At 39.1% G+C, this 16,477-nt stretch overlaps 1 protein-coding gene across 21 annotated transcripts in view; it reads left to right on the forward strand.

Moving 5' to 3' along the window:
• The first annotated feature begins 8,433 nt into the window (after window positions 1-8,433).
• PCM1 (pericentriolar material 1) overlaps window positions 8,434-16,477 on the forward strand; it is a 46,104-nt gene continuing 38,060 nt past the window's right edge. For 11 of the 21 annotated variants that reach the window (XM_075149188.1, XM_075149193.1, XM_075149189.1 and 8 more), the window contains exons 1-5: window positions 8,627-8,844; window positions 13,021-13,139; window positions 13,734-13,979; window positions 15,118-15,390; window positions 15,950-16,120. In XM_075149188.1, the coding sequence (XP_075005289.1) occupies window positions 13,044-13,139; window positions 13,734-13,979; window positions 15,118-15,390; window positions 15,950-16,120 (786 nt within the window). In that variant the 5' untranslated portion in view covers window positions 8,627-8,844; window positions 13,021-13,043. Of the gene's footprint in view, window positions 8,591-8,623; window positions 8,845-8,998; window positions 9,085-13,020; window positions 13,140-13,733; window positions 13,980-15,117; window positions 15,391-15,949; window positions 16,121-16,294; window positions 16,412-16,477 lie in introns of those variants that run through there. The other 10 variants (XM_075149200.1, XM_075149204.1, XM_075149196.1 and 7 more) reach the window with 8 other exon arrangements.

Raw genomic sequence — 16,477 nt, forward strand, 5'->3', positions numbered from 1 at the left:
AGGGTTTGTTCAGCCTGGAGAACAGAAGGCCCCGGGGAGACCTTATAGCAGCCTTCCAGTACTTAAAGGGGGCCTACAGGAAAGATGAGGAGGATCTCTTTGTCAGGGATTGTAGTGATAAGATGAGAAGTAATGGCTTTAAACTGAAAGAGGGTAGATTTAGATTAGTTTTTAGGAAGAAATTCTTTACTGTGAGGGTGGTGAGACACTGGAACAGGTTGCCCAGAGAAGCTGAAGATGCCCCATCCCCGGAAGTGTTCAAGGCCAGGTTGGATAGGGCTTTGAGCAACCTGGTCTAGCAGAAGGTGTCCCTGCCCACAGCAGAGGGGGGGTGGAACTAGATGATCTTTAAGGTTCCTTCCAACCCAAACCATTCTACGATTCTATGATTCTAAAATCAGCAAACACAAGATAACGTGTTCATAATATCATCCTTTTATCATTCAGACTCAAAAGAACTTGCAAACACACAAGAAGCTTTCATAGTACAAGGAACCACCGTTTTTTCCCTGATAAGCTGTAACGCAGGTGTTAAGCACCATTCATAAAAGATAAAGCTTTACTCTCTCTCATGTGTATGATTTTTATCCAGGAAAGTTTTACATCACTTCCAGCTGTCAGGTAGAAATACAGAAGGGTCAAAGATTGTACAACCACAACATGGTAACTCTGCGTTTGTCAACAAGTACTTTCATTCCATCTGTTACAAACTAATTTGTTTATGCTCTTCTCTGCATTGTTTTAGTTTGTGTAATGCTAAAGATAAAACAGAAAATATGTAATGGACTCCATTCTAGGATTGGCTGAAATCACATATTTGAAAATGTGCATTCAGCACTGTATATCCAACAAGATGGATAATTAAATGGTCTTTCAAATATGCTAAACAGTAACAATAATAAATTGAAAATACTTTTAAATGGAATATGCTGCTTGGTTTCATAACTTACACACTCGGCTTTTTTTCGGGGCAGGAACAACCAAAAAAGTTCCCCCAAACCCAACCTGACTAACTCCAGCAAAATTATGATGTCTCAGTAAATTTAACTTCGGGGTTTTTTATTTTTTAACATATAAAGTAATAGCAATGTGTTACTTCCGTAATAATATTTTGTTGCTGAAACAGAACAGAGCTGAAATTAAAGATAAGCCAAACTCAGCTTTAAGGCTAAAAATCTCTGTATGTCCATGTTTTTAAAGCTAGCCTCCTTTCCAAGTGTAAGTGTATATTTTTTTACAGACTGACTTAAGAATTGCATGGTATGTTTACAAGAAAATCAGGTTAAGTAGTTATCATAACTGACAATGTGCCAGTTACCAGAATACTATTATATCTTCCCATTGTAAGTGTATTCCACGAATAAAAGCATTGCGTAAGAGCTTCGCACGCGTAACGCTGTGGGTGTTTGCATAGCTGATTGACATGTTAAATGGCTTCCAACGTTCCAGGGCAGACTACTGACGAAAGCGAGTACAACTCTATCTGCTTGAGTGGAGTTACTTTAGATTGTTTAACAGTTCACTTTAACTATATTTACGTAAGAGGTGGCCCACATATTCAAGAGAATAAAATGATCAAAAAGCTACGCTGGATTTAGTCAACAGTTTGGACTGCTGTAAAAAATTATATCCACTAAGCTTTTGAAAGTTAAATATAGTTATTAGCTGTTAATATTTTACTTGGAGACACATATCAAAAAACAGAGTATGCCGTACTTATTTCTGCATTAATAGATTCTCAAGATTCCTTCTTACTAAAGCAATTTGGCATTTCAGGATTCCTTTGGAATAATCTATACCAGTTTAACATGAGTCCTACTTAGTCAAATGACAGCAACTCTCTTTTGCGGACTGTCTCATTTATACACAAGAAGCTTGCACCAAAGTATTAACCAAGATCAAATTAAAGTGACATGGTTTTGGCAGTACAAATCCCTAAAGTTCATAAGATGTTGATGATGGACCTCCTTGATGCAATTCTGGTTATTCACAGGGAAGCATACGAAGAAGTCCTGTTGTACCGAACACAACAGAAATCAAGACAAGGAAGCAGCATCCTTGTTCACTATTCCAATTCTCCACTTATTCAGTACTACCTTTTTCTGACGGTTACTGATTGTTTTGTCTCTCTCTAGGACATCTTGCCTTCTTCCTATATTTCAGTTTTCTGCTTCTTTCATTCCACTGATATGCATAGTTCCATGAAGTAATATCCAGTGTCACTGCAGTAGTCTTCAGGCTTCAGGCAAGCTACCTTAGTGTACATGATCCACCACAGGCTTCAGTCTTTGAAGCAGACAGTGGCCATTAATGTTTCACTTGCCTATTCCTTTAAGGAATATTGTGCACTTGCTTATGCGTGACAGTTAGCCATCTCTCTCATACAATTTATTAGTAATATTTTACTTTTTCAATGTCGGATGAGTTAAAGTACTAGAAGCCAACACTTTTCTTACTTTTGGACAAATAAGAAGCTTCAGAATATTTTAAAGCTCTTGATTCTTTTAACATGCTATCTTCAAAATGCTTGCCACAATGCCAACGAAAGCAGTGGTAGAAACAAATTATGCCAAAAATACAGAAGTCCATCTATAAACTTATGAAGATTTCACCTGCTATATAAATAGATTGCACAGAGCGACCAGGGCCTATGACTGCAACCTGAAGCATATGAATAACAGATCTCTAAAACTTGGATAATCGCATGATGAATTTGAAATGTTAGGGCAATAAATGTAATTTCCTGATAAGGCCAAGAGATAAGCAGAAAAGAACTTCCTATTTATCCTGAAATGACAGAATGAATGCACTTCATTTTTTGGTGTATGGACATAATATGCAACAATAAAATCCAGTTTTTAAATAATTCACCTCATTTTTGTGTAGTATTCTAAGAAACAGGTGCATAATTTAGTCATTTCAGTCATTTTATAATCTGCCATTTCAGATATGCGATACAGAAATCAGCAACACACCTTCATTATCATGGATGATAAGATCAGCAAATTCAACATATTTAGACATTATTTTATCACACTCCAAATATGACAACCCCCCCAATTCTTATTAGAAATATAAAAGGAGCAGTCCCTCCCATCTTTTTCAATAGACAGTAGCAAAGACAGTATTACTAGCATAGATGGAACACATCACAGAAGTTAAAGATCTAACAAATACCTAGATCTGTACACATCTCCTTTGCAGAATATAGAAAAATGGTGGATTTGGTGAAGGCCCAGAGTAATTTTTAAAAAAATTACCACAATAAGTTCCATTGCTGGTGTTTGTTTTCTATTCATTAACCCCAAGATCATAACAAATTAAGTTATGTTGTGAGGAAATGTATATGGCAGACAAGTGACTTGCTCAAGATTTTTGTGCGAGGGCCAAGAAGAGAACATGGTCCATAATCTTCTGCCTTACTCACAGGAAGAGCTTACATACCCTGCCTTCTCCTGACTGCCTCCTTTACCCATGAAGCTCCCTCCTGGCCCCAGTTTTCCTTTTGTTCTTTCCAAAGACATCCTTCTCCTATATTCAACTTTGCAAAAAGTATGTAATTTCTTTGTAAAGGTGCACCAACTAATCTCTCTTCCTCAGTATTTATCAATTTAGTGTCATTATCCATCTGTACCAACCCTAATCAATAGCATAACTGAAACCACTTAGCACCAAATCTCTACTACATCTTATCATCAGGAAAAAAAAAGGAATGCGACAGAAAGATTTAGATTACAAAGTTATTTAAAACACTTCAAAGTTACTCTAATTTAAATCCTTGCATAAATATAAATATATATATATAGTCATTGGACACGCCAGATCATCAGACTTTACTTAGTACCCCTATATTTGCAAAACCTCCTGTATCAGGAAAGCAAATATCTATTTCAAAAACATTATTGCCAGAGAATGAAATGCAGTATATCATAAAATTAATCAACGCTGTGTAGCTACAGCAGAACTCCTTATGATAACTTTTTTATAAAAAGTCAACACATACTAGATTATGAATGTAAAGCCATGTAATTATTAGGAATTTTTTATTTTTCTGGATCGGATTTTCACTATCAAACTGCATAGTGGCTATAAAATGACCTACAGCTTTGGCAGATTTTTTTCCATTTAAAGAAACATGAACACATATGAAAATAAAAATAAGGTGGCTTTGAAGAATTCACTGTAGTATTTATATGCTATTTTAATGCTGATATGTTTTCAACATAACTGAAGCCATACAGTGTAGAAAAAGCACTTAGTTGTGAATATGCAAGAATGACTGCTATCAGATACATTTTAGTTTCCAACTGCAAAAGAAAAATGTAGAAGGTATCTACAACCTTGTCCTCTTAGAATGAACTCTCCAATAGTTGTACAGTATCTGTCATTCTGTAAACTCAGAGCCAAGGAAAATAAAAAATAAAAAACTATTTATTTAATTGCAAAATGGAAAAAAAATTTGGGACTAGGCAGAGAGGCATGAGTTGGTTCCAAACTTTTCTTTATAACATGTGGTGGGATTGCTTATTTCTTTCATATTCTTGTCCTTTGATTCAATTCAGAGGGAGAAATTTATGTATTTCTAAGCTATATAATAATTTTATCTTTTTCCTGCTCACTTTCCAATTTTTTTTTGATGTACCACATATTTAGATTGTGCCTCCAGAAATCTAAATAATGTGGAAATGGCTAGACAATATAATGATATAGAACGATCATCCAAGATATTATGAATTAAAGGTTGTTTCTACTCACTTTTCTGAGGAATCTACAGATATGCCTGTTTAACTCAAACCTGTCATTTCAGAACAACCGAAGTATTTTGTTTCTTCTTGGATTGCTTTTCTTAGCCAAGGAATAAACTAAAGATGTTGTTACTGGACCAAAATAGAAAAAAATGAAATAGATGAGACTACAAAAGTAAGAGTACAGTGTATCAAATATAATGTTGAACTAAACAACAAACAAAGAGGGACATCCAGATTAAGCACTGTATTTGTAGGTTGGTTGTGAAACTGGATCTTAATTTCTTAAGAGTGAAATAGTACTTATGACCTTGCTAACTTCTATACTATACAGACCTATTTTTAAATGGTTTTCGAAATAGGCTTTAATGGAGCCTGACTTCAAAGGGGACAATGAGAAAAATGTGGTCCTAGGGCTTCTAAGCAGGGCAACAGTGGTGCTCCTGATGTGTTTTGGTTGTGTGAAATAAGCATGCTTAATAAAACAAAACTGGTTATGCCTCGTGGCTCCATCCCATCACTTTTTAGCACTAGGTTTGATACTAGTCACTCACATTTTACTAGAATGTAATACCTCAAGTGCGTATAACGGCAAATATTACAGACTGCTGAGAAGTGGTTGAGTCACCATCCCTGGAAGTATTTAAAAGACGTGTAGATGAGGCGCTTAGGGACATGGTGTAGTGGGCATGGTGGTGTTGGGTTGACTGTTGGACTCGATGATCTTAGAGGTCTCTTCCAACCTTACTGATTCTATGATTCTATGATAATAGCAGTATCAATAGGGTTACTTTCCCCACCCCTACAGACGTGGGGAAGGTTTACAACAGGGATTCTGCCCATTCTTCAGCTGAGATTCGGGCGCTCTTCTGGGGTCTAACCAGGTTAACTAATACCTATCTCCCAATTACTCTTCTTTCCTTTATTGCCTCTGATGGCTATTATGCTTGAGTGGATCATCAAAAATTTCTTTCATCTTCACTGGTAGTGAATTGGCTAATCCTTGACCAGCCTAACACCTGGCTTTGGGGTCTTAAATGCCTGTGCCTCTGCTCTACACCAGCTTAATTTATTATCAGACCCTATAGGGATAAGTGGACACTTTATCTTCCTGTATAAATCAACTCAAAACTCTTTGTTATTGCCTTAAAAGATCTTTCCAATCTAATGTTATGCAAAGAAAGAAAAACTACCTTTGATATAGTAGCCTGATAGTCACTGTGTAGCCATATTATAGTAGACTAATCATTTTTGGCCAGTTTCATTTTTGCAGCAAAACCCTCTTTGCCTCAGTAAAACTTTAAAGCTTCACTTCTTGTGAAGTCCTTACAAGTCCTTACAGTCCTTACACGCCTGTATTTTGTTTGCTTTCTCTCCTTTCACTCTGGAATAATAAAGTAAAAAAGATGCGCAAGGAAAAAATCATCACGTCCCTGACATAGCTTTCAATCCTAGTTAAATTGGGCTATCTCAAAAATAATCCATTTAGTTTTTGTGAGGGTGCATTCATTAGCATGTCTGCTGATGGAAGCACTTATAACAGAGATCTTTGTAGGAGGAATTAGTTACTGTCAATCTAGAGGCTCATTAGCGTTGGTATAGGACTTCCCCGTAAGGATTTTTTTTTTTTTAATTAACAAGACATTCTTTAAGCCATATTAGTTTTGGCTCACAGTCATTCCCAAATCCTGAGATGTTATTTTGTAACAGTAGTGGAGAACCACCTACTGAAAATAATGCTTCTTGCAGTGCAATCCATGCTTAATGCTTACTGTACCTTTTTTCAGGCCCTGTCCCCAGTGAAAAATGGCTCTAAGGAGCCGGTACTGTTTTATTTCTCTGGAGCACTTCTTTTTTTTTAAAAAAAGAAAAAGTTTGCAGCCAATTCCAGAAGAGGGAATGAAAAGAAAGATAAAATGAAAAGAAAGATAAAAATCATCCTGCAAATGTCAGAGTAATGATGCTGTAAGCTCCTATGAGAGACATACTACTAATATATGACATCCTGTGGTAAAGAAAATATGCAGCTGTGACATATGGGGGACTATAGTAAAGACATTGTTACTAAAACATACTAAAATCTCTTTAATTTTTTTTTTCCTTAACACTGTATTATATTTTTATGTAAGATTTTTTTTTTCCCTGCAGGAAATGATAGGAATGAGGGAGCTGTAGTTTAAGAGCAACAAAAATAATGATAGTCATTGTATTAAGACACTATTTTCTCTTAAATTCTGCCTCCACCTGCCGGGCAGTGGGAGATACGCCACTGTGACAATATAAAGTGTCTTGCCAACAGCAACACTACCAATATTGTGCTGAATAGCCAGACATGAGGCCAGGATAAAAGGACATTAGTTAAAAGGATAATAAAAAAAAGCTGATAACTTCTTTATTAGCTGCAGAATTGCAATACAGATGAATAATATATATTCATTACATAGAGGGCTTCCATCAAGTTGCTGTAGATTCTTTTTAAAGCAGTTCCAGTTATGGATACACAGTGATGTAGCCCATGGTAGAAATGGGAGAAAAATGCTGCTGTAGCAGGCAGTCTTATGCTAACCTCTTTCACACACTATGTATTGTCCAGAACTGTTCCTTTGGCACTGAGGCATCTGCTGGAGAAAACAACAATATTTTTACTGAAACATTCTTATTTCACAGGTTTTCCAATCATTTAGTTCCTTTTCTAAATTACAGGTAGATTAATGTGTCATTGAAAAGGATTATTTTTTGGTGGAGCAAAATACATTGGTGTAAGTATTAATATGGAAGAGATGGGGGGTTAACTACATTTCCATGTAGTACCAATAGAATGTTTCTCGCCACGATGAATTGTGAGGCCTATGTAAATATTGAATGCTTCTGCTTTAGAAAGTCAGTGTAATGGAAATGCTGAAAATGGTACTCATTTTTCCCATTCTGATGACGGACAATCCCCTCAAACGAGCGAAATATAAATGACAGCAGCTTTACTGAAACAGAATTCAAAAATCCTGAGTATATTATGTATGTCCAACCCCCTGAGAACTAACAAGAACTTCTGCTAAATACAAGTTTATCTGCCTGGAACAACCGGGTGATCGGAGTGTAACAGTAAAGCACAGCACAACTATCACCCACAACTATTTTTTTAAACACCAAATCCTTCTATTTTTTCTATAATTTTTTTTCCAAAGAAAAGTTTAAAGAACCCAGATCTGTGAACTCCAAGCCCTAAAGCAAGCAGCAGAACACGAAAAATGACATTACAGAAAAAGCAGGGAAAAAGGTAGAGCAGACTACAATGATTTCCACCTTTTCACCACTGCATTTTCAGCTGCGACTTCTTACAGGAGAGCGGACACAAGACAGAAACAGACTCTGCAAGTTGATACTGCTCCCAATGAGGACAGGATCTGATCCTCGTCCACGCTCAGGGTTTTGACGTGATTTTACTAGTCTTCCAGTCAGGTAAAGTCATTTAGAGAGTTCATCATCGTTTTCGTATTTTATTTTACGAGCAAAACGAGCCCGACGCTTCGCAGCCCGCCTCAGGCCAGCGGCGGGCATGCGCTAATCCTGTCACGGGGCTGGGCGGTGCCCTGACTGGACAACTACCGGTTCCAGGAGGCACTGCCCCGCGGCAGGAGAGGCGCGAACCCGCTCCTCGCGCAGTGCACGCTGGGATTTGGAGTTTCGGTCGCCTCCGACTGCCGCGGCGGCGCGCAAGGATCCTCTCCCCGCGGGCGCCTAGGAGCGCGGGAAGGGCCGCCCTCGCCGCCCTGCCATCACGTGGCCCGGGGCGGGCGGCGCTTGCGCAGCGCGGAAGGGCATCGCTGGGCGGAGGTTACTAGGTAACGGTGTGTATCCGTCCGCTGGGGTCCGCCTCCCGCACCCCTCGCGGATCGGCGGCCAAGATGGCGGCGGTGGTGGCCGTTGAGGCAGAGCAGTGAGGCCCTCCGCCAGCGCTGTTCCGCGGCGTTGAGCGAAGCGAGGCCGCTGCTCTTCTCCGCTGCCGGAAGGCGAAACGCTCGGCCGGGCAGCTCGCGCCCCGCGGGTAGTGAACGGCGGTGGAGGAGAAACCAGGCCTGGCTGACCTCCCCTCCGCCGCGGGGTGAGCCGCCCTCTCCTCCCCCTCGCGCGGCGGGCTGCCCCCTTCTCTCGCTGGCAGCGGGGCGTAGGGAGAAGAGAGAAGCGGGGGCCGCCGCTGGTGCGGCCTTTGCGCCCCTGCGGGCCCGCGTGGGTGGGCACCCGGCTGGCGAGGAGAGGGGATTAGGCTCGCTGCCCGGCGCGGCGGGGAGGAGGGGGCCGGGACCGGCAGGCCCGGCGGAGTTTTGTGGCGCCAGCAGGTTGGGTGGGTAGCTCCCCGCCGCCCCGGGGAAGGGTGCGTTACCCGCTCTCCAAGGAGACGCTGTTGGGGCAGTGGCAACGGCCGCGCTTTTGCCTGGGGCGCTTCGAGCAGAGCCCGCCTACCACCCCCTACACCACCCCTGCCGCGGGTGTTGGCGCCGTGAAGGAGCGGGCTTTCCGCGCGGCTCCTGACCGCCCCCGGCCCGGGGGGCGCTTCGGCTGCCTCAGGCAGCGGCTCGGCGGGCAGAGCCGCCGGGGGATCACTCGATCTGTCGACCCCGTTGGCGGCGACGAGACCCGCCGGGTCTGGGCTCGGCGCCTCGCTGTGGAAGTGGACCAAGTTGGGACGGCAGCCCGCGGGGCGCCGGGGAGAGCTGAGGTGCGCGGCTCGGCCCCGACTCTGCAGGCTGGTAGTGCTGGGCATCCCTCCTGGGCATCCCTGCCTTGGTCCGGGTGTTGGAGTTTGCAGTTCTCGTGTGAGGGCTGTCCGGTGCAACAAGAGAGGACTTGCTCCCTGGTCTGCTCCTATTTGATCATGTTGTATGGTTGGCAATACTCTGTAGGCATTTAATGAGTTAATGCTAAATTAATGCTCAGTGAGGAACGCATGTCTTAAAAAGCTAAACTTAAAGAAATGTGTGATCATTTTCAGTCTTTATGGCTCTATGATGGCTTTTTACAACTTTTTGTCTTCCATTTAATTTTTAATTTTCAAAAGTTTCTATGTGCAGGATTAAGTGGTCTTCAGAGCTCTTGCAGTTCCCATGAATGCTATAGGAAAAAAACGTCAAAACCAACTCTGCTTGTAGAAAAAAAGCCTTTTAAAATATGTATCTCTGCTTTGTTAGCATGTTTTGTAGTGATACTTCTGAGAAATTTGCATGTTGCTGTTACATGTACAAAATATGTTTTGACTATAATCCTACATGTTATCTTAAGTTATTATTTCTGCAGAAAATACACTTGAAAGTCTTTTTTTTTTTTTCAAGTACCTGATAAATGTTGGAAGGCAGCATGCACATGCTCAGATAGAGCTTTTATACAGATTTTGTAATGTGCAAGAAGCTGAGATTGGTAATGGGTTGCTGGATGCAGATATAGCATAATGGGAGGATACTAAACCTTTTATAAGAGGATTTCTTCTGGAAACAGCTGGTAAAATGAAAAGTAAGAAAAAATACAAATTAGTGAAGTGTGTGTGGGGAGGTGAAAAACACAGCTTCATACGGGAGAGTTTCATCTCTAAGGAAAAAGCTGGCTGAACCTTTTAGTGTTTTTTAACTGAGTTGGAGGGATGAAATATCAGCATAGCTCTGTGAACTCAAGCTCACTTGCATATAATTCATTTGGAAGTATCAAAGACTATAATATGAATGTTTAGAAACTTGCTTTCTGGGAAGGGAAGTGTTCTGTTAGAACACTTTAAAATCTGCTTGCTGGAAGTAATCAGGATATTGTTATTTTTCAGCTGTATTTATTAGGGTGCATTGGCATATGCCTAATGTCCTTGTTTGAGAATATTATTCAGAATATTCCATCTGTGGCAGCAAATTTACTTCAGAGGTAATCAGAGACTCCTACAGCAAAGATAGCTGAAGATAGTTTTTGTGAAAGTTTTAAATGAAATATATGTGAGTAGTTATTTGTATTATGTAAAGATGAATACTGCCACTTGTTTTTATCGTGGTAGGCAGGGAAAAACTTCTTTTGCTACGGTTTTAGTAGAATTATATAACATGATGATGAGGAAATGGCTTATTGAATTAGACTGTAAACCCAGATGGCCTCCAATCTTGTCAAGATGAACTCATTATGCTTAGTGGCATAGGTCAGGATAGAGTGCCAGTTGAAAAGTTGGGTCTTGCACATGTACAAAGCTGAACAGTTTATCTGTAACTGAAGAAAGTTTTTACAAAACATAGCTGTTTTCTAAAATAAGCTAAACTGAACTATGCATTTGTTTTGAATGCTTTTCCAGTTTACCTTGAATTGGCAGGAGAGCCTCCCTGTGAACTTTTCATAGGATGCTTGTGCTTCTACATGAAAACAAAGAAAATGTGAAAGGGCATTGTGTTCCTATTTTCTGAATAAATCTGACAGTTCACCTGGGTGAAAGTTGCACAGAAGGTGTGTTTTTACAGTTGATCTGTCTGGGTTTCGCTTCTCCTGATGACATGGCTTTTATTTGCCTTCCTTGAGCCTACAGATAGTTCTTATATAATCATAAGGTTAGCCAGATCAGGGAGCTTATCCAGTTGAGAACTCATCTGTGTTTTTTAATTTCGGTTTTGTTTGTTGGCTAGCTAGTTTATAGATGGTACCCTCTGACTGCACGGCCTAGTGGACACTTCTGTTGACACTTCTGGAAGAAGGGAGTATGAATGAATGTTTGAGGACAGTAGGACACAGATCTGCCAGTTTCCAAAGTAGCAGGCGCTTAATTATACCTGTGTTATGATTCTGATTGTGAGATGCAGAAGCTGAATTCCTCCTAACTGTGTTAGCATGACTTAGGTTGGTACACTGCCGAGTGGAGACGTGCTTATGGTTTAATGAGCATACACAGTAGATCTCATTTCTTTAATGGTATAGCAGTAGGCTGTGTTTGCATAAAAATACTGCTTTGTGCGAGGGCTACTGAGGGGGCTGTACTGTGTGATTTTGATTGAATACTACACTGAAGCAAGTTAGATGTACTAGTACAGCTTTTAAACTTAGTTCAGGATTAATCATTTTTTTTTGCTGCAAGTGATTATAAAAAAAAAAAAACCTCCTTAGATACTTCTTAATCTTGAGTTTTAGGTGATTTCTTCACTTGCACTGTGTGAAATCTTGGTATGAAAATTAATAGTAGATAGGTTGCCGTAAAATGTTTAGAAATAAATGGTCCTTTTTGATTTTTTTCAGTTAAAGTTAGGATCGTGTCCTACCATAGCAGTTATAACTAGCTGGAAAAAATAATTCTCTGCTAGGCTGGTTTTTTTCTACATCTGTAACGGAACTTCATAGCTGTTATGAGGAAGAAGTTTGTAGCTTTGTGCAGTGGAACTGTGCCAGCAGCACTTAGGCTACACAGTTTTTATTGCAGCCTGAGAGTATATACAGTTACGTATTTTTCACCTTTTTGAACAGGCTAGTCTAATTTTACTGCTATAAAGGAATACTTTGTTTCTGATCTTTCAGCTTTAACAACTCTTTTATTACTAATGTCAAAACTAGAAGTGAAATTGAAAACTTTTAACATATAGATTGCTTTATACTGCACAGAATGACACTATTAGAGAGCAGCAAAGCTCTAGGAGACCCAAATTATTTTGTCTGTTTTTGCTAGAAACTATAATGTAAGTGGCACAGCATTCACTGCTTACATAAATTAACCAGTAGTAAAGAAAGTAAAAATCCTTTTATTAATGTCTATTTTCCATGTACTGTAACAAGTAGCCTTTTCAGTGCTCTGTTGTCAACATCTTAGTATTGAAATAAATGTGAAATTTTGACATATTAGGTCTCCAAAGTCACTTATTGTATTGAATAGACATCACCCTGGACCTGAAAGTGCAGGCTTTATGAATCTCAAAGCAGTCTTTCCAAGCACTGTATAGTGTGTTTTAAAGTGAGGAAAATTGAGAGCCTCAAAAAAAAAAAAAAAAAGAATTCTTTACTTTCTCAGAGCAAGGATTGAAAAAAAAGAGGTAAAAAACAAAACCAAACCAAACCCACAACTACTTCTTGTTTAATTTTTAATGCCAGTATCTGTGTTCTTCTCACTGTTACATTTCTAGTAACACAGTTTAGTAATGAGGGGTTTTAGCTTCCTAAAACAGCCTTGTGTTTGCATTTTATAATGAATATGTAGTTGTCATCTCAGATTATGAATCTTTAAAATATTCTACATAAACTGATTTTAATACAGAACATTTCTTTCAACTATTTCTTTTAGATTCTTTTTATTGATTGCTTGTCATGGCAACAGGAGGTGGTCCCTCTGAAGAAGGCATGAATGATCAGGACTTGCCCAGCTGGAGCAACGAGAGCCTTGATGACCGGCTGAACAACACGGTATAATTAATCTTACCTTTCGGTTGTCATTTTGTGCTGTACATTAAAATTACCAGGTAGATTCTGTTAGCGGCAGGTAACAATGAAAACCCTATAGCTTTACAGGTAAATATCCACAAAACCAATAAAAATATTTCAGGTAATGTAAGCAAGCAATGAGTGTAATTCAGAGGTTGTGAAGTCTGTAGATGTATTTATGGGAAGTGTTTTGGGTAAATAAAGTAGCTAGACACAAAAGCGTTGTAGGTGTCATGAAAGTGAAAACTCTAATTTTAAAAGTTCTAAACTGCTGATGAAGAGTCTTCAGCAAAGAAGAAAAATACAATTTTAGCTTCATTTGAAATTAATTTAATGCGTTGTAGGATGAAATGGGTTTAAAATTTCCTGACAAGCTATTTTTAATTTATGCAGTGGAGAAAATTATATTTTGTAATATGCTGTTTGCTCTAGAAAACTTGGTGCATATTTTGATACCGCTTTTTATTTTTACTTCTAAAATGGAAGCAAACTGCGTTTCACTGAATTAAAACATTTACTTTTTATCTATGTGCATAACAAATACGACTTTTTTTCTTCCCTCTCCTTCCCCTTAAGGACTGGGGAAGTCAACAGAAGAAAGCAAACAGATCTTCAGAAAAAAACAAGAAAAAGCTTGGTGGGGAAGCTGAAACGAGGCTTACTAATGATATATCTCCAGAATCCTCACCTGGAATGGGACGACGGAAGACCAGAACTCCTCATAGTTTTCCTCATGCTCGATACATGACCCAGATGTCTGTTCCAGAGCAGGCTGAACTGGAAAGGCTTAAACAAAGAATAAACTTCAGTGATCTGGATCAGGTTTGTGTGAATACTAGCTCCCACTATAAACGTGACTATTTATTCAGCTATCTCTTAATAATTTGACAGATGAATAAAGAAAGCCTTCATAAGTGATTAAGGTAAAAAAAAAAAAAAGAAGCTTATAGGCACCATGGGAGCCAAATCAAAATTCTGGTTTTGAACTTGAGAAAATCATGCAAAGTTAGGACTATGGCTTTCCTATGCTTGAGAGTATGCTAGCTGTCTTCACTTTCTTCGTCTCAATCATTAACAAATTTCTATGCGCTTAAAACAGTATTTCTTACTCATTATACTTGTCTGCCGCTCAAAAATACCTGTTACCTTATTTTGAAAGTCTGTTCTTGAAGTACCAGTTTGTGATTCTGAACATTGGTATCCTTGTGGATTAAGCAGAAGAATAGCATTAAAAACTGCTCTTCAGTAGAATGTAGAGAAATGTATGGCATGAATTCTTGAGCCGTAACTGCTGCTTTGGGAATATGGCACATTCATCCTTCTGGCGTCCAAAACAATGAAAAGTATGAGGCATTAATTCTTTGGTAACAAGGCATAAATTTGTGCTAACGGTTTCAGAATAGAGGCTTGTTTATCTTTGCCAAAGTTTGTTGTTAACTTGTTCGGGTTGTGAAGATTCTTCAAATGTGATTCATTGCTTTGACTTAGAATATAAAGACTGGGCATAACTTCCTCCCCAAACGTATGTTACGGCAACAAGTTGCTATTCAGAAGCTTCTAAAGAAAAGCTGAAGTTATGAGGTGTCATATTCTGCAAGTGAATATGTTGCTCTTTTATTATTGTTATTCTCTCAAATGTACCTGGAGAAGTAGGGTGCCTTTCACTATAGTAAAAGTGGAGGTCACAGCGAGGATGACGAACTAAGCTCTGAGAAACTGCAGAACCCTTTTGCTTCTTGGCTGCTGTGCGAGGGTGGTCTTGCTTTTTGAAAACTATATGGCAAAAATCACCAGCACTGTCTTCAGCTAGTTTTTGGCTAGTCAGTGACTAATAAGGTAACTTTAAAATCAGTCTAATAATACTGCAGAATTGGTAATCCAAGCAGTGAAACTAATCAGTGTTGAGAATATATTGGATGAAAAAAATAAAGCAGTTGTTCTTTTTTTCATTTGTTTATAGAGAAGCATTGGAAGTGATTCTCAAGGCAGGGCAACGGCTGCTAACAACAAACGTCAACTTAATGAAAACAGAAAACCATTCAACTTCCTGTCACTGCAGATAAACACTAACAAAAGCAAAGATCCTGCCTCAGGTTCCCAAAAAAAGGAAAGTGGGGTATCAGTGAAATGTAAAGAGTTGTTTGGAGCTGCTCTAAGCAAGGATTTATTGCAAAATTGTCAAGTCTCTGCTCAAGAAGATGGAAGGGGAGAACCGGCTATGGATAGTAGCCAGGTATTTACATAGCCTATAAAGTCTACAGAATATTGACTCTTAGAAAGGTTTTCATTACCTTATTACTTTTCAGTGCATCTTTCTAAATTTCCGAAAAGTGTAAATGTTAAATCTTTATTGGAAATGCTTCTCTTCCCACTGTTCTAAAAGGCAACTTGAGGAAGATGTGAAACAAAACTTAATCATGTATTGTTCTTTAGAAATCTTCTTATTGGTAACAGAAGCAGTATTAATTTCCATCTTAGAGGTTGGTTCTCTTTTATACAATTCCAGAAAACATTTTCAGTTTGATATTTTCATATGTTAATGAGCTCAATTCTGTTTTAGCCTGTGTTGACAAGAAGCCCTGTACTTCAGCCTTGCAACTTCATGCATGCATAAATCTATCCTTATAAAAGCTGTTGACTTTTAACCACTTGCAGAAGTGTGCTTATAGGATTGAAAATACTAGTATGTCACCCCTTTAATTACTACTTTGCTGTTGCTATCACTGTGTCTTGTGCATTACATACATTAAAGCTGTAGCTGAATGCATTCAGTAATTTCAGTGTCTTTACAGATTGTGAGCAGACTAGTTCAAATTCGCGACTATATTGCTAAGGCCAGCTCCATGCGGGATGATCTTGTAGAGAAAAATGAGAGATCGGCCAATGTTGAGCGTTTATCACACCTTATAGATCACCTTAAAGAGCAGGAGAAATCCTATCTGAAATTTTTGCAAAAGATGCTTGTAAGTTTGAGAACATAATATATTTGTTTCTGCACTGTAAGCTTTTTTAGGAGTTGACCATTGATGTTTTGATGGTGCTACTGGGGGTGTTGGTTTTGATATGTAGTGCCTTCCATAATTCATTTTTACTGCCCCCTTATATAGCTTTTGATTTATGCCAATGAAATATTTCAGGCTAGAGAAAATGAGGAGGATGATGTTCGGACTGTAGATTCAGCTGTGGGATCTGGTTCTGTAGGTGAGAGCACATCGCTAAACATAGATGTGCAGTCTGAGGCTTCAGATACCACGGTAAGCTGCCTTTTAGTAATTAAGGGGCTAGAAATGAAAGGTTTGTTTGTTTTGTTTTTGTCATGA

The sequence above is a fragment of the Calonectris borealis genome, chromosome 4, assembly GCF_964195595.1.
Source record: "Calonectris borealis chromosome 4, bCalBor7.hap1.2, whole genome shotgun sequence".
Taxonomy (NCBI): Eukaryota; Metazoa; Chordata; class Aves; order Procellariiformes; family Procellariidae; genus Calonectris; species Calonectris borealis.